Source organism: Fusarium vanettenii, assembly GCF_000151355.1.
Source record: "Fusarium vanettenii 77-13-4 chromosome 6 genomic scaffold NECHAsca_37_chr6_2_0, whole genome shotgun sequence".
In the NCBI taxonomy this organism is placed as follows: Eukaryota; Fungi; Ascomycota; class Sordariomycetes; order Hypocreales; family Nectriaceae; genus Fusarium; species Fusarium vanettenii.
Genome location: NW_003315849.1, coordinates 211,584 through 228,001, shown reverse-complemented (window position 1 = coordinate 228,001; position 16,418 = coordinate 211,584). Strand labels below are relative to the sequence as shown.

At 52.8% G+C, this 16,418-nt stretch overlaps 6 protein-coding genes across 6 annotated transcripts; 2 read left to right on the top strand and 4 right to left on the bottom strand.

Annotated features, from left to right (window-relative positions):
• Positions 1-21: 21 nt before the first annotated feature.
• Positions 22-1,034, bottom strand: NECHADRAFT_104626 (uncharacterized protein; the record flags this gene model as incomplete). The annotated part of the gene is made up of 2 exons (XM_003042130.1): positions 158-1,034; positions 22-125 (listed from the first exon to the last, which is right to left on the bottom strand). The coding sequence occupies exons 1-2, from the start codon at positions 711-713 to the stop codon at positions 22-24; spliced, it is 660 nt and encodes a 219-aa protein (XP_003042176.1). The 5' UTR covers positions 714-1,034.
• Positions 1,035-1,732: 698 nt separating this feature from the next.
• Positions 1,733-1,927, top strand: NECHADRAFT_9972 (uncharacterized protein; the record flags this gene model as incomplete). Its single annotated transcript, XM_003042201.1, has 1 exon — positions 1,733-1,927. A coding segment is annotated over one exon (195 nt), but the record flags the coding sequence as incomplete, so codon positions are not given.
• A 179-nt stretch (positions 1,928-2,106) lies between these two features.
• On the bottom strand, positions 2,107-3,611 carry NECHADRAFT_61599 (uncharacterized protein). The gene is made up of 2 exons (XM_003042129.1): positions 3,448-3,611; positions 2,107-3,392 (listed from the first exon to the last, which is right to left on the bottom strand). The coding sequence occupies exons 1-2, from the start codon at positions 3,521-3,523 to the stop codon at positions 2,308-2,310; spliced, it is 1,161 nt and encodes a 386-aa protein (XP_003042175.1). The 5' UTR covers positions 3,524-3,611; the 3' UTR covers positions 2,107-2,307.
• Positions 3,612-5,934: 2,323 nt separating this feature from the next.
• Positions 5,935-8,287, bottom strand: NECHADRAFT_94125 (uncharacterized protein; the record flags this gene model as incomplete). The annotated part of the gene is made up of 6 exons (XM_003042128.1): positions 5,935-6,468; positions 6,645-7,522; positions 7,569-7,849; positions 7,901-8,031; positions 8,080-8,206; positions 8,265-8,287. 6 exons carry the CDS (start codon positions 8,285-8,287, stop codon positions 5,935-5,937), a joined length of 1,974 nt encoding a protein of 657 aa, XP_003042174.1.
• Positions 8,288-8,754: 467 nt separating this feature from the next.
• On the top strand, positions 8,755-14,976 carry NECHADRAFT_81226 (uncharacterized protein; the record flags this gene model as incomplete). Its single annotated transcript, XM_003042200.1, has 4 exons — positions 8,755-8,757; positions 8,804-8,878; positions 8,933-12,981; positions 13,044-14,976. The coding sequence occupies 4 exons, from the start codon at positions 8,755-8,757 to the stop codon at positions 14,974-14,976; spliced, it is 6,060 nt and encodes a 2,019-aa protein (XP_003042246.1).
• Positions 14,977-15,202: 226 nt separating this feature from the next.
• NECHADRAFT_81225 (uncharacterized protein) lies at positions 15,203-16,339 on the bottom strand (the record flags this gene model as incomplete). The annotated part of the gene is made up of 1 exon (XM_003042127.1): positions 15,203-16,339. One exon carries the CDS (start codon positions 16,337-16,339, stop codon positions 15,203-15,205), a length of 1,137 nt encoding a protein of 378 aa, XP_003042173.1.
• Between the last annotated feature and the right edge of the window lie 79 nt (positions 16,340-16,418).

Below are 16,418 nucleotides of genomic sequence, written 5' to 3'. Positions count from 1 at the left end.
AAAGGTGTGTACTGACAAGACTTACATGTCATGGGTATTGGATAGAGATATGAGAATGTAATAAAGAGACCCCAAAATGGCACGCTGATCCGAAGAGTGACCAATGAGACAACAAGAAACTGCTGCTCAACTTGACTCTATAGTTTGGCCTTCTTACTCTCCTCCTCCTCTTCCTTCAGGACGGCGGCGACACTCTGCCTCAGCTCCTCAGCCAACTGGGCTGCCTCATCATCATCCAGCTCCTCCCGCTTCCCTCTTCCAAACATGGTAAAGCTCTCACTGAACCTACCGCTGGCGCGAATTTCCGGTCTGGGGATGATGTGGAAGTGCATGTGAGGAACGACCTGGGCAGCAGCAGCGCCGTTGTTCTGCACCACGTTCCAGTCTTCAACACCTGTGGCGCGAGCCGTCGCCTTGGATAAAACGCGCAGATAACGACCCAGCTCTGCGGACTCGGAGTCGGTCACGTCGGTAAGCTTGGGGCGATGAGGTCTTGGGCAGAGGAGGAGGTGACCGCGGCTGAGAGGTAGGATGTCGAGAAAGGCGATAAGTGTCGGGGTGGAGAGCACGATGAAGGATGCAGGGGATACGAGCTCGGGGTCTATTGATGGTGATGATTGGGGAGGAGGGTTGAGAGGATCATAGGGCTTGAAGATGGTGCAGATTGTGCAGAAGGGGCAACAAGCTGTTGGAGGAGTAGATGGATCGAACATGGTAGGGTCTTGAGTTGGATAGTTATTAATTAAGAAGAGAAGAGATTAAGCGTTCAGAGAAGCGCGAGATTGAAATAAAAGACAACAGGTTCAAGTCACGATGCGTAGAGAAATGAAAAAGGTTCAAGATCATGAGTGTGGAGAGAAACCGAGGTACTCCCCCCCCCCGAGATTTGGGAGATCTGGGAGCTTGCGCCGACAGGGGTTTAGTGGAGTTTTTGTAGCGTGGGGTGCTTGAACTGGTCCTTGCTAACCAGAGGTGTCTTAGTGGTTCATTGGTTGGGGAACGGTCGAGATAGGAAAGCGAGCGCGAGGTTTAACATTTGGAGAGAAAGAGGAAGAGGCTGTAGAATTGGAGATGTAGGAATGGGTGTTTATCTGGTATGATGGAGATTTTTCTCACGTTGTTATTCTTGCCTCAGTTGCGCAATTGCACCTGGAAAGGGAGCCGAGTCACCCCACGGGAAGAGCTGTCACAAGGACGTCTGGGGTTGCTACTGTGGACGGGGAGCAATGGTAACCCGGGTGTTTAACTATGATGGACTGAGCCAAGAGATGAAATGCATTGATTGAGGTAGGGGTCACTTGAATAAGCTACCGTAGCTATGCTTTGAAAAGATGCGTTCTGACTTTCGGCGTGGCGAGTCGCTGAATTGGGCCCAGAAACGGATATCTTGACAGTGAATTGTTAATTAAGAACGAGTAAAATCTGCATACATCATGAGAGCGAACAAGAAATGCACGGCTCATAGCGACTGTATTATTACATTGAAATGCCGACACAGCTCATGAATGGTTGCCTTGTCGCATCCATCCTTGACCCCAAGCTCCAGTACGTCCCTCCCCAAATTCTTTTTCTCTCACCGCCTAAATTCTGCCGTACAAACTCGCTTTCACCGTCCTCCATGACCAAGCAACTCTTTGCGCATTTCTTTTCCCACCCCCACCACCGACAACGAGACTTCTATCGCATAACCGACAACCAAACCAAACAAACACATACATTTTGCAACATGCCTCGCGAAGAATACCAGGTTCCTACCTCTGGCTCCGCTCAGCGCGGAGGTACCCGCGAGACGCACGAGACACGCTCTGTCATGACATATCTCTGTGGTGACTGTGGTGGTAGCGTCACTCTCGGCAAGGACGCTCTCGTCGCGTGCCCGCACTGCGCTGGCCGTGTTCTCTACAAGGAGCGCACCAAGCGGCAAGTTCTACTTCTGTCCTCTAATTTAGTCAGCGCTGTTGCTAACTTGCTGTAGAATGGTCCAGTTCGAGGCTCGATGAGCAAACGGCGTGTCGAAAGAAACAAAGAATGAAAGAAGGGTGTTGTGGCATTTTGAACTTTGGAGATGGGAGTTTAGGGGTCTGGGACTTTCTGGTTGAACGAAGCCGATAGACAAATACGACAAATTGTTTGCACAAGACAACTTGCATCTTGATTATTTCCATCTTTTGCTTCAAAGTTGCCTTTGGTATCTAACTTTGCTATGAAACCTCCCCAGATCGTCCGTTCGTCAATCCATTTTTGGTAAAGAAATCCTTATCCCAACCCCCTAAACGCCGCCTATGTATGCTGCCTGCTTCTCCTTGGTTACCTCTGTGTGTGGAGGTACTTTGCGAAACTCGCGTCCGCCATGATGGAGTCTTCGTTGTCACCCATGGCGGCTTGGTATCGCTCCTGGAGACTCTCCTTCTTGGCCTCGTCGTCAGAGTCTGTGTCATCATCGTCGCTCGGAACGTCCACATCGTCGTCGTCGTCCTTCTTGGGTGCGGGTTGTGCGCCAACCGTCATTCCTTGCATCATCTTGTCCAGCTCCTTCTCTCGAGCTGCCTTCTTTTGCTCGTCGCGCTCTGCCCTTCTCCTCTCCAGCTCAGGGAGGTAGTCGCGTAGAAACTCTTGCTTCTTCTCTTCAACCGCCTCGAAGAACTCGTCCACTCCGGTACCTAGTCGCGAACTCACTCCAACCACACTCAAGTGTGCGTAAAACTCCTCTAGCATCAGACTCATCGAGTTGAGCAGGCTGCCCATGTATCCGCTTCCTCCGTGACCACCACCCTCCACTCCACCGAGCGCATCCGAATCCTCATCTCGTCGCAGCGCCTCTTGGAAGGCTTCGAAGTCGGTCATCCACTCCTTGGCGAACTCGGCATCCTTGACATCAGTCTTGTTGAAGACGAGAATCATGGGCAGCTTGGTCTTGTAGAGAATGGAGCAGGCGTAGAGCATGTTGGACATGAATGTCGAAGTGGAAGCAGTTCGCGGGGTATCGATAACGTAGGCGATGACGGTAGGGAAAGATGACGCAAGAGACTCGAGAAGAATGGTTCCAGAGGCAGACCAGACAAACACCTCGATCTGGCCAGGCGTGTCGACCAAGATCCTGTCAATGGGCTTGCGGTCGGGCTTCTCGGGATCGGGCTGGGCGCGCTTCTCGAGCAGGTTGACAATCTGGTCAACCTTTGTGGCAAAGAGGTTCAGAGACGTCAGGATTCCACCGTTGGGGCCGAGGTTGTACTGCTTCATGACCTCCTCGTAGTTGACCGAGTCGCGGATGTCGATGTTGGACTCGAAGGGCACGGAGAGGACGGCGGGGTCGAGGTTGATGACATAGGGAGGGGTCTCCTTCTGGTGGAGGTGAGCATTGATGCGGCGCATAAAGGTAGTCTTTCCAGATCCTGAGTAACATGTTAGATGGAAAGATGTAGGGCTATCTGGTGGGATCTAGCTTGCCTGCCATTCCGACACAGACGATGGCGACGGGCGGCGACGACGCCGCGGGAGCGTCAGCTGTGGAAGAGGAAGCCATCGCGTCGTGTATGTCGCCCGAATGAAATAGGATAGGAGACCGAATAAGCTGTAGATCGAGTTGGACAGTAAATCAACGGTGGTGAGATTGTGTATGGAAAAGATAAAAGTGACGAAATGGGGACCAAAAATTTGGGCGCGGTTGAAGGCTGCTATGGTGGATGCCCCGCGCGGGGTCATCCGCTGCGAGTTAGCGGTCGGCAGCCACTTACAGAGGTTGGGTGCTGAGTCAGCACGTTTGCTCAGGTTGGCTTCACGATGGAGATGGAACTTTGATGGTAAGAGTTTGGGTGATTCCTCTTTGCTATTATAATCGTTATAACTTAATTCAATGGTATCTTAAATAGTAGTGGGTTCATACTCTAGATTCAAGTGTCATTATTCTCGCCAAATACATCCATGGGTCCATGAACAACATCATCTCGGCCAATTCCACTATTTAGAAACAAAGATGCAATAGTTCAGTAAATTCTCCGTCTCCTCACAAGACTCGAGAAAAAATCTTCCAGCCTCCAATCTGGAATGTATGCCGGCTTCTCTGATAGCCCTATCGTTCGTGGCTTACTCCTGGGCCACCTCTCGAAACAGAAACTCACACCGGCTGCCTCCATTATTGGCCCCAGGATCTCGTTCCCAAAGGGTCGTAATGCAGAGACGCTGATGCTCTTGAGTTTGGGAAACCGCTCTGGATGATGCTGCTTGAGATTGGCCAGGCCGATTAGTCCTGCTTCGATGGAGGCCGTGTGTCGTTGAGGGCCGGGACAGGCAACGCAGAACGTCTCGATAGTTTCGGGGAGAATAGTTGCGAGTAGCGTCGACTTTTCTTCGCTATTCTCATTGCCTTGCCATCCGAATATCACGTTGGAGCTTAGCAGGACATGGAGTAGTGCCGTGAAGTGCCGGATGTTGACCTGTTCGCTGCCTCCAGCGCCGTAGTAACCAACGCGCATATCCAGGTGTAGAGTTTGTAAAGTTCCAATGTGCCCCGTTTCTAGATGCTCGATTATGTCTTTGGGCTGAGGCTTGGCGTGTTCATTGACGTTTTGGTCAATCGTCCTGTCTGGTCCCATCGTCTCGTACACGAAAGTGTGCAGCCCACCCGTGCAGCAAGACATTAACGTGTCGAGGTAGTCCTTGTTGATGTCAACGTAAGAGACGCGGAGTATCTTGAGAGCGGGCATCTTGGGGCAGCCGTAAAACTGCTCGCAGTGGTGGATGTTGAGCTCCTCGAGGCTAGTTGCCAACACTGGGACCATACGACGAGGAAGTTCGGTATCGAGGACCTTGAGTGGTAGGTTCGATACGCCCAAGGCTTTAAAGGCTGGGTTGGGGAAACCGAGTTGAGGCCAATGAGTGCCATCTTCAAGAAGACTGAGGTGCTGGAGATTTGGGAGGAGAGCTATGAGCATGGCCACCATCTCAGCTGCCAGCACCCGATGTCCTTGGTCTTTCTGGCTTGACTCCAAGGCCTCTCTGAGACGTCGCCGATTCTTGCTGTTGGGGTTCAGAAACGCCGAGAGAAAGTCTTCACAAGGAAATACCAATCTGAGTTGGTCCTCGGTCCAACGTGGTTTCCAAACGGCGGCCAGGTCAACGCCGAGGGCCGCAGCGGATCTCTTCAGAGCCATGCGCGCTTCACCAATAGCAGGAGCCCTCATAAGACGAGGAGGTCTTTTGGTGTCTTTTGGCCTGTCGAAAGGTTCTAGGAGTAGTGGGTGGATTGAGACTCTTTGAACGCGAGCTGCGAGATCGCGGCGTCGACTCATGGTCCTCATGAAGGAAGTCAGCCGCCTGTCCCAGCTGTACTTCTTTGACTTCCACGAGTCTCCATGTCCTAAGATAAACTCGTGATATAGAATCTCTTGGGCAACGACGTAGAGTCCTCGACAGGTTAAGCTGAGCGCAAAGAGGGCGTGTCGATTCAGTGAGTACCAAGATGGAGCATCTGGGTCTTGGGACCCTTGTCGTTGCACTCGTCGGCACTCATGTTGTTGCAATGTGCCAACGGTCAGAGGCCGATCACTATCCCCGCTGCAGTGAACGCAGAAGCACTTGCAAATCTCAAGCAGCGTCTCTGTCCCAAGGCTCGCGAGTGTTGCCATTGCGTGGGTCGTGATGATGCTGACGAGAGATTTCACCATAGACAAATACGCTTACAGGGGACTAACATGGCCAAGGCTGGGCTCGGTTACCGTAAAGAGAAGCATTCACATCAGCTGAATCGTCGCCGGGAACAGGGGTATCGTTGAACTGAAACTTTTGAACCCTCCCTCGAGGTTTCTTAATAACAATTACCTATCGCTGCCCCGCGAAACTTGCCACTAATACATCCATCCTACAAATATCTATCCATGCCCATGCCTACAATCCGCTCGCTCATGAGTTCTACAAAACCCTAACCAAAGCCTCGACCTAACCGTCGGTGCCGCTGCTTCGGAACGTCGCGCACAGCGCAGCGTAGTGGTGTGTCAGGTCCAGCACATTCTGGGGCAGGCTGGTTGCCTGGATGATGCTTCGGACCTTGACTGCTCCCTCGTCCTCGATCAAGGTTCGTATCGTGTGTAGCAGCTCAGGGCTGAACTCGCTGTACCACCTGTACTGCCATGTCACGAGTCTGATCACGGATGCAACCGTCTCCCTCGTGCTCTTGGTCTTCTCAAAGACCCGTAGGATACCCGATAAAGCCTTGGGGCTGAATCGGATCGACAAGCAAGCTCGGTAGGCTTCGACGGCCTCGTCAACGTGCTGGAGACGTTCAGCAAGGGAGCCCAGAATCTCCCATTCCTCCGCCGACTTCTTGTACTGCATCTGCTGAGCGCGGTACTGAGCCATCTGGGTACGCCAGATTGTGTAGACACGCAGGTCTTCGTAGAGAACCATGAAAAGGCTGTCCAGCCAGCGCTCACAAAGGCGCTTGGTGTTGAGCTTGGACAGATGGTCGTCATTCTTTGCCGCCTGTGTCAATTATTAGTCCGGCGAAGGAGGGAAGTTCGTCAAGTACTCACATCGCTGTCTCCCTTGGCCTCGCCAGGGTCAATAGTGTTGGAAGGCTTCTCAATGCCATTCTCTTCGCCGTTGGTGGCCGGGGCGTTGGCTCCTTCAGTGCCAGCTTCAGCACTGACTTCGGCAGACTTCTTTGGGGTTTCGCTCTCCGACTCATCCCCTCCGTTGGTGGTTTGATCAGGTGTGCCGCGCAGACCATCCATACTAGGGGTGCGTTTTGTTGAAGCAGGCTGAGTAGCCTCTTGCTTTTCTGTGCGGTACTCATCCTCCATCACAAATACGTTGCTGCGAATCTTCAACAGCTGGTCCCAGCCAATCTTGGCCGTCATCTCGGTCAGGATGTCGTATGCCTGCTTAAAGGTGCCTCGGTACGACGCCGCGCGCAGGTTGAGAAGGCTGGGATCGACTTGCTCCGAGTATCTAGACTCGGGCTCGCTGTCAATCTCGTCGAGTCGAGTCTCGGGGAGGGTTGGTAGATGGACCTCCTTTGGCTCTGGCATCAAAGGTGTGTCCTTGTCTTGGTAGGTAAACATGGGGCACGAGTTGAGGATGGTGAGAGCGTTGTCCCAGTCCTCCATGGCCACGTAAACCTGCGCGAGTCTCGCCCAAGTGCTAAACTCGGTCGGAGCAGCAACCGTTGCCCGATCCGCACAGCCCAGAGCCATCTTCAACCTCTCTTCCCTGAGTTCAGGGGTGGGGGCGCTGCTGGCCTTGTGCATGAGGAATTCGGCCTGAGTATCAAGCATGACATAGTCCATTGGGGTTTCTTGCAGGGACTGGTGAAGAGTCCTGACACCCGAAACCTCCTCATGTCCCATGAACATGACCTTTGCCAGCAAAGACGAGACCTCAACACTCTGGGTTCGGAGCTTCTCAAAGAGGTTGATGCCTGAAGCGTATCGGCCGGTCGTTTCGAGGTACTTGAGGAGACCTGTGGTCAAATGGTTGGAAACATTGGTAGGCACCTGAACCACCGAGTCCGAGCCCAATTGCCATCCTAAAGAGTCAGCTTGAGTTATACATCCGGCGACCAAGGAACATACCCCTAAAGAAGAGCTGCTCGGCAGCATGAAGGAAACGGTGTTCGGTCTCGGTGTTGGTGACAGGGTTGAATCTTCGTACACCCATAATCTTTCGGATCGTGTCGCCACTGCCATCGTCGGCGTATGAGTATGCTCGCAGGACGCTGCATAGGTACGTCTCCAACCACAGGTCATCTGAAGCCTTTCTCTTCTCGCCTCGTTCGTCGACGCAATAGCTCTCTACGGTTCCAGGGATGGAAACATGCACGCGCATGTCTAGACGGGAAAAGGCATTGTAGCAGCTAGAGGGGTTAGTACCTGGCTATGGAAGCTTGGGAAGCCATGCGACATACCAGAACAAGCCCTCAACAATTTTATTGGTCGCATTGGGCCCTGTCTCTTTGTAGGTCAGGGTGTTGATGTATGCGGCAAGACTGGCTGAGGAGGACGCATCGACGCCGGTGACATGGTGATAGACACCAGTCTTGGGGAGTCAGCACTTGGGTTTCCATGCGCCGCCTTTGTATCATACCTGTTTCGCTGGGTTCCGGACGGCATGCTTCAGCAGGTGGACGAGATCAGGGGGACCAAGCTCTCGAAGACCGGCAAGCGATTCGGTTCGGGCGTCAATCGACTCGTGGAGAATCTCCTCGGTGATTCTATATCGGCGTAAGCTATCGCATTGCAAGTAGAGTGTTGAATGGTGGGCGCGCTCACTCTGGCACAGCTGGCGCAACCATGGCGGCGACCTCGTTGGAATCGCTGGCAAGGGAGCAACGGCTAGTGGAGAGTCGATTCGCCCGAAGCTCCTGAGTGCTGATAGATACGAGACTGTCGCGGGATGTCGGTCGCAACTCGGTCGAAAGGTTGGTGGAGCTGGAGTGAGATGTTGAAGCCGACCGTTGCTGTGCCCCTAAGATCTGGCTTGATAGCTGGAGCTACAAGGATGGGCCACGTCTGGGAACGTGCAGCCTTATGCCTGCGCCACATCCACGTGCTCATTACCAGCTCTTGATCTGGCGCTTGTGGCTTGGCGAGGCTGAGTGGGACCGCGTCTAGAACGCGGTACGGAGCTCGAGTTAATGACTGCCAAGAAGGATGAGCTGTGTTTAAACTCACAACTTTCAATGTCTGGTTTGACCAGAATCATTTCTTAGCAGCAAATACGGATGTCGGCCACGGCTGCAGGACTATTGCGACCGCAAATATGGTGAGAATTTTGATCTGATATTTGTTTCTGTGCTAATTCGAACCAGCCGGCATTCCAAGCTATCAACCTCGAGCCCGAGGAGAACGTTGACGAGCAAATCGACACCACTAAGGAGCTTCACGTAAGCCTATTGCGCAAGTTTCGCGATCGAATTTGAAAACTGACTTGCCCCTAGGTCGACGAAGCACTAAAGCGTTTCCAACATGCCCTGAAGCTCCATGCGCAGGGAGCCCGATCGCGCGAAGCCGCTGCGGCCGCATACGACGAGCTTTTCGAATCCGAGATATTCAAATACCGTGAAGCGAGAACCGACTACGAAAAAGCCGAGCGACATGCGGAGGGACTGCCAGAAGTGTCCAACGTGGACACCGTCGAAACAGATGGCGGGCTCGACGTGGATGCCGGAGGAGCAGATGGCGTCGCAGCAAGTCTTGCCCAAGCGCTCTATCTTTCCTACAAGAACTATGGCCAGTTCTTTGTGGACAAGTACAAGGACGAGCTAGCCTCGAACCCGACCTGGAAGGAAAAGCCTCGATTGAAATACTACGATGACGATGCACGCAAAGTCTTGGACAGCTGGACCACTGCCCTTGACCAAGACCCCTCGGATCCGGAGCTTTGGAGGCGGGCTGCTCGATTTGCTGCTGCTATGAACAGTAATCGTATCAAACGGTACTGTTTAGAGGCTGCGATCGAGTTGGATGATGACCCGGCCGTGATGGAGGTTGAGCCTCCTTCGTTGGCAGAGGGCCTGGCGGGTGAGCAGCTGAAGGACCAATTGCAGCTTCTCGGCGATGACATGGCCTTGTCACATCCCGTGATGGCTCCATGGCTCAAGAAGAAGATGCCTGCCTTGCTCAAGCGCCATCTGGATCCTATCCCTTTTCTCCCCAACCCCACCAAATCGTTAACACCGCCCCCTGAATCTCTTATCGTTGAAGAGCAAGCACCGGAAGATGCCGCGAGGAGCAAATCACAAACACCGGGCCGAAAAGGCGCCAACAAGCCTGTGTTGTCATGGGCTGACCTTGGAGCGGAACTCATAACTTGTCTGGATAATGCAACAGAAGCGTTTGACACGTGCGATGGCATTGTTCAGAGCTCTCTCGAAGATGTTGTTATGGCAACACCACCTCCTGAGGTTCAAAGCGAAAGCCCTGAAACCCAAGCTGAGACCGACAAATCAGCTGAGCCAGAACAGACTACCGAGAGGGACACGGCTGAGGAGGAACCCAAAGAGAAGAATGGGAAGTCTGATGGCAAAGAGAATGGCTCACACGGTAGCCCAGAGGATGACAAAACAACTGACCAGGCACAAAAGGATCGTAATGGAGCACCTACAAGAAAAAGATCGCAGTCTACAGCAGGCCTGCCAGATCCTGCGGATGAGGAGAACACGGCAGAGAAGCGCAGCAAGCGTGTCCGAAGAAGAGAGACTCTCCAAGCTGAGGAGGCGACTGACCCGAGCACACTCATTGCGAATCAGCTGCAGCCATACCAAGGTGCTGATCAGAACCTTTTCAAAATGACCAAGAGTGTCTTGGAGAACTTGGGCGTGAACGACAAATCGACATTGGACTTTATCGCCGAGCTCATAGACTCGTGTGCTACCGAGGATCGACCCAGTAAGATCACCAACCTCGCAGCAAAGGATCTGAGCGGTGTCATTGTCGACTTTCGTGAGGAGGTTGCCAGAGCTCTTCTCAACAAAAACGAGCAAGCCAGTCTCGGACTGTCCTCTTTCTTGGAACACGCCAAGACGGGTTCGCAAGACCAGACATCATCACCGCCATTCGACGAGGCACAGGGCCTCAAATCCTTTGCCAGGAAAATAGGGGGTTGCAGATCGTGGATGACAGGCGAGGACATTGCGTTCGAATGGGTCCGGGCTGTCAGCCAGAGCTACACAGCAGCGAAATGGTCTGACAAGATGAAGTTGTCTGTGGTTCAGATGCTCAACCGTATGGACTCAGCGCTATATCAGAGGGTCACGGACGAAATGGAACTGGCTGCTGGTTCCCCCGAAAGGCTAGCAGAGCTGGAGACCATCGTGCCGATGATTTTCGAGCTTCACATCGACATCTACGAACGAATCACCAACCCTAGCAGCGTTGTCGATTACGCGACTCGGATGGAGACCAAGTACCGGCTTGGGAGATGGCTTGACGTCGCCTCAACATATGTTCAGTTGCTGGACCGCCCTCCGAACGATGCCATCTCAGCCCGTTTCTTGTGGGCTTCTGTCTTTGTCTCATCTCTCTCAGACAACCCAGTACGAGAGCACATTCTCCTGATGTGGACGTCGCTCCGAGATCACTTGACCGACGAGAAGGTTCCGGTTATTTCGTTGCCAAATAACGTGGTCATGCCCACCATCTCACCAGCCGCTGCTGACCGAGAAATCTCCAAGTTGACGACAATGGATTTCTTCCTCGGACTCTTTCAAGATGACATGGAGAACCCTGTTCACGTTATCGAGACATTGGAACCAGTTCTCAACCCATCTTCCGTCTGTGCCCCAACCTCAGAAGCAAACTCTGATTCTGGAGACAAAGATGATGAAAGCTCGACTGAAAAGCATCAAAAGTCGATTTCCGATTGCGCGAGCCAGGGGCTGCAAGATCTATGGAAATTCCTTCATAATAGCAGCACAGAGCTTAGGCTGTTTCTGTGGTCTCGGCTGGGCGATGCGTATGATGCTATCAAGTATTCGACCAAGAAGTTTTCTTGTTGCCTCAAAAGTATTGAGCTGATTGTCTCTGACCTTGAGGGCGAGACATATGCCAAAACCTCACCAGAGTCTCGGAAGCTGTTGTTCATGCGGACTCTGAAGTCACTTGATGAGCTTCTGATCCAGGCGCTCTTTTCCGCCTTGAACGAAAGCACAGCATTCGAAATTATTGATGATGAGCACATCAAGTCCACTTCAGTGGCTCTCGCCAAGGTCAACTGTTTGCTTCATGTCGCTTCTCTCTGCGAGGACGAATTCAGGATCGGAATCAAGCCAGAGCCATCAGGAAATGCTGCCACCAAGTCCGCTTTCCAGTCGCTGAAGAACAAGCTCAAAGAGATGCAAGTCCGAGCTTGGTGTTTGCAGTACACCATGTTCAAAGCCGGAATCACCCAAGAAAACTGCATCATTGGGCCCGAGAACGACTTGGCTGATTACCTGGCTGCCATCCATCAAGTCATTGGTATTCGCAAGTTCTGCAAGGCATCAAACAAGATCTTCCTCAAGGTCATGCGAGTGGAGCTTCTCAAGCTCAAGAACATTGAGAACTGGGAGGACTACTTGGGCCAAGTACTCTACGACTTGCACGGCTTGAAGCTTGGTGCTGGTGTATGGGATGTTCAAGATCACGCTTGTCCACCAGAGAAGCTGGAGAAGCGACAGACCATGCAGCTGGTTGAGAGGGTCACGATTCTCGCCAACCGTATGCCGATGAAGGATCTTCTCAAGTCAGACCTTAAGACGACAATCGACCACATGCAGCAGACTATTGGACAGACCAAGTCAACGCCTCAGATGTACCATAACCTGCGTAACTTTACCGAGTACCTCAAGAAGCCAATCCACCCTCTGCGGCTGTACCAGGCTCTCCTGGGAGACGTGTCTGTGGACGCGGTGTCTGTCAATACCCCCGAGACAGCCCTCGCAAGACATGGTTGGTTCTTCTTGCTTGGAATGATGGCCTTGACCAAATTCAAGGGAGTCGATTTGAACCGTCGTCAAACGCCCGGTGCAACTGACGACCTGCGAATTGGTGCGACATTCTTGAGGCTTCAGTTGCAGTTTACTTCAGACAGATGGGACGCTTGGTTCCGTTTGGCTGAATGCTTCGACTATGAGTTGGACGAAGCTGTTCTATGGACTGCGGACAAGATGAATAAGGATCGCCCTGAGCTGGTCAAGTTCCAGCGTAACGCGATTCATTGCTATACTCTCGCTCTCTCACATTCACGAAATGTGGACGTGGAGACACACGATGGCGACCCTCTTCACGACCTGTACCACAAGTTTGCGATGCGACTTTATGCGTCAAGTCGCCAGCCTTTTGCCATGGAGCCGTTCCAACATTCCGATCAGGAACGATTCTTCATTGAAAGCATGGGCGCAGGCACTTTCAAGCGGATTCTTCATGATCAGATGAAGGAGTACAAGGTTTGGAAGTTTGCCGCCAAGCTGTTCAAGATGGCCATGAAGCGAAAGCCCAACGACTGGAAGTAAGCTTTTCGGCCTCTAATCGTGACCTATAACGTGATTCAAGAGACTAATGAGCAATCAGGAACCCCTACATGCTTGCCAAATGCTACTGGAAAATGTACCAGACTCCTGACGACCAGCTTGACGTCAAGGATATGCGTTCAAAGATCAGCCTTGAGCTTCTAGTGGATACCCTCAAGAAGGCAGTCCAGGTTGCGCACAATGCTCGGAGATCCAGAAGCAGTGATCCCATCCTTGAGCCACATTACAAGATTGTGTCTATTCTTCACAAGCTGGTGATGCGAGGTGACATGACCTCAGCTGATGCTGCAGCAATCCTATCTGAGCAACCGTTTGGCTTGACAGTCCACCCCGACGATCATTTCGCGTCCTTCTCGGAGTCTGAGGATTGGGAAGAGTACATCATCCGCAACCTGACCAAGCTCAGAGATAAGGACAAGTCTAACTGGCACCACCGAATTATCATGAGGCACGCTAAGATCTTGTTCGACGAGGACAACCGGATGGAGGGAAGCGATAGTAACGTCGAGGCAAGGGCGGCATTTGGCATCCTACGGGAGAGCATGGTCACAAAGACGATGGTCATGAACGTCTGGAAATGCGATGCGGAGAGACCTGGACGACACCATGTTTACACGGAACAATACGTGCGGTTCATGACGAAGCTTCTGATCATCATGGCTGACCGCAGCAACCTGGAGCAGCTTCTGAGGCGGCTGCGCAAGAAGGGTGCGGACTTTTATCACTTTACGGACCTGTGGCAATCGTGCTGCATGGCTTACCTCAAACTCCTGCGGGAAGGCTACCACGTATCCCCAGTCACAGACGATGCCTTCAAGTCGCTGTCGAGTGAGGAGTTTGAGGTGGTTGGCGAGAAGATTGCAGACTGGGCTGCCAACGATGGCGCCGAAGTACCAGTGTTCAACTGCATGAAGGAAGCGATTGAGCTGAAGAAACTCAATGCCAATTTGATGAAGGTGGCACCGATCGATGATCTTCTCAACGACTGCTACTCCAAGATCTACTCCGAGATCGTCAAGTCCATGCCAGGCTTTGAACCAAGCAAGGTTGTTGAGGAACGGCACCATGCCAAGGAGGTGGCAGCCCAGCTAGAAGCAGCACAGGCGGAAGCCAAGGCTAGCAGCTCACTCACCAGTATACTGAACCCGCCCAACGGGATGGAGAGCATCACAGGCACTGTGACACCCCTTGACACGGAGAAGCAAGAAGCTGTACCTCGAGCCAGGAGAGCCGGCGTGAGAAGGCCCGACGTGCTTCGTAAGGCTGAGCAAGCAGTGGTTCGCGCAATGGAGGCACCTAAGTCGAGCAAGAGCCGGGTTGGCAGCGTGTCGAGCGGTAAGCGTGGTAGTCATACGCCTAATCCACCGGCGAGCGAAGGTGGCAGTGATGATGAGGAGGGACCTGACGCCCAAGTTCGACGCGAAGCTGAAGAAAATGCCGACGGCGACGTCAGCATGAAGGACGTTGAGGATCATGAAGAGGTGGCTGATGAGACAGCTATCGAGGAGGAAGTGGCCGAGGAAGAGGTTGCTGAAGAAGAGATTGCTGAGGAGGACCTTGGCGAAGAGGCTGACGAAGTGGACGACAAGGAAGCCAAGGACGATGCCGAGAGTGAGCCTGGCAGCATCCACGACTCGGCAGATGACGAAAGCGATCTTAGCGATGTACCGGAGGGTTATGACGAGGAGATTCCGCCAGGACTGATGTTCCCCAACTTGGGGCGGCACTCAGATGAGTCCAGCGGAGAGGATGCAGACAGCGAGAGTGAGGGCGACGACGAGGCCGAAGAAAGCGACGGTGAAGAAGAAGCCGAGGAAGCTGAAGAGGCTGAGGAAGAAGAAGACGAAGAGGAACATGACGAAGCTGAGGAAACTCAAGACGAGGAGGATGATACAGAGATGGCGGATGTCACAGAAGACACTGTGCATGCGGCGTCAGTGCCAGTCATACAGCGACGTGATTCTGAGCGATAGGTCGCTGGGCAATCACTGCGGCTACGGGAACCTAGGAATCGTCCTGGCGTTGGGTATTGCAATATTTGGTAGGGGGAGCTGTGGGGGATTGGAGTTTGGTACTGTAGACATGACTTGAGTATAGCGGTATTGCTAATTAAGACGCTCTGAAGACATTTTTCTTGCCGTCTATTGCTTCTATGGTTCTAACTCTATGTCTATTTATGTGTGCATGGTTGTTCCCCTGTTACTCCTCATTGGGAGCGATGATGGTGTAGTTTCTCCAGGCACCATTCTTGGCTGCATGCTCAAGGGCTTCTTCATGCTGCTCCAAGCTGAAGACGGCCACCTCAGTGCCACTCTCAACACCGACTTTGAGGTTTCCGCTCTCCATCATGTTGATGAGTTTGTTAAGCGTTGATTTCTCACACATCCACTTGCCCATGATCTGGAGGTCCTTGTGCACGATGACGTGGTAGGGAATCTCGAGATGCCCTGGTGTGCCGCCACTGAGAACGACTCTGCCTTTTCTCTTGAGAGCGCCCGCTGCAGCTGCGAGGAAGGGAGCTGTTTTGAGAGCTCCGGGGGTCCAGTCGTTTACTACATCTGCTCCCCCGCCGTTTGGTGTCTGCGCCAGGATGGCGGCTGTGTCGACTTCGTTGTCGCCGGTCATGACGACGTAGCTGAATCGGGGATTGTTGAGCTTTTCCTTCATGGCTATGAGGCTATCCTCCGAACGCCCGAGGGCAATGACGTTTGCACCCAATGTGAGGGCGACTTCTACAGCGAGACCACCGAAGGAACCGCCTGATGGACCGATGATGACTGTCTCTGCCACTTTGACGTCTGCTGCCTCGATGATGGCTCCGCCTGCGACGCTGTAGTGCGCGATGCTTTGGAGAATGGCGGGTGAATAGCCCCATTGCTTGAGTAGCTTTTGCTCGTCTAGCTTGTAGACGTTTTCGAGTGGTGCTCGTTGGTATTGCTGTAGCGAACCATCACGCCATTCGCCTTGCATGAGCTTCTTTCCTTCAGCACCTTCGCCGCCGTGATGACCCATCATGATCATGACATTAGGATCATCGCGTCCACGGATAGTGGCATCCACATATACAAGATCGCCGGGCTGTAGACGGACAGCATCTGGTCCAACAGCGTGTACGCGACCGACGGCATTGGGATTAGGGACAAGAGGAAGAGAGAGGTTTAGCTGAGGGAGCTTTCCAGAGTGGACGAGTTGTGTGTAGGGGACAATTGGAGCTGCGAGGATGCGAACCACGACTGTTCCAGCTGTTGCGTCCGGGATGGGTAGGTCGATGAGTTTTGGAGGTTCTTCAAAGCTGGAGAGCCAAAGGGCTCGGTTTGTAGGAGAGTAAGAGCCCATAGTGTAAATATTCGAGTGCTTAATAGTGATTTGCCTCCATTGTGATGAGGTTGTTATTAGTATATATACTCGACCATCG

Bases quoted from the DNA above. Each gene is read 5' to 3' on its own strand.
- NECHADRAFT_61599 (XM_003042129.1), bottom strand. From the start codon at position 3,523: ATGGCTTCCTCTTCCACAGCTGACGCTCCCGCGGCGTCGTCGCCGCCC. The intron at 3,393-3,447 runs GCAAGCTAGATC...CATGTTACTCAG, and splicing joins CGTCTGTGTCGGAATGGCAG to GATCTGGAAAGACTACCTTT.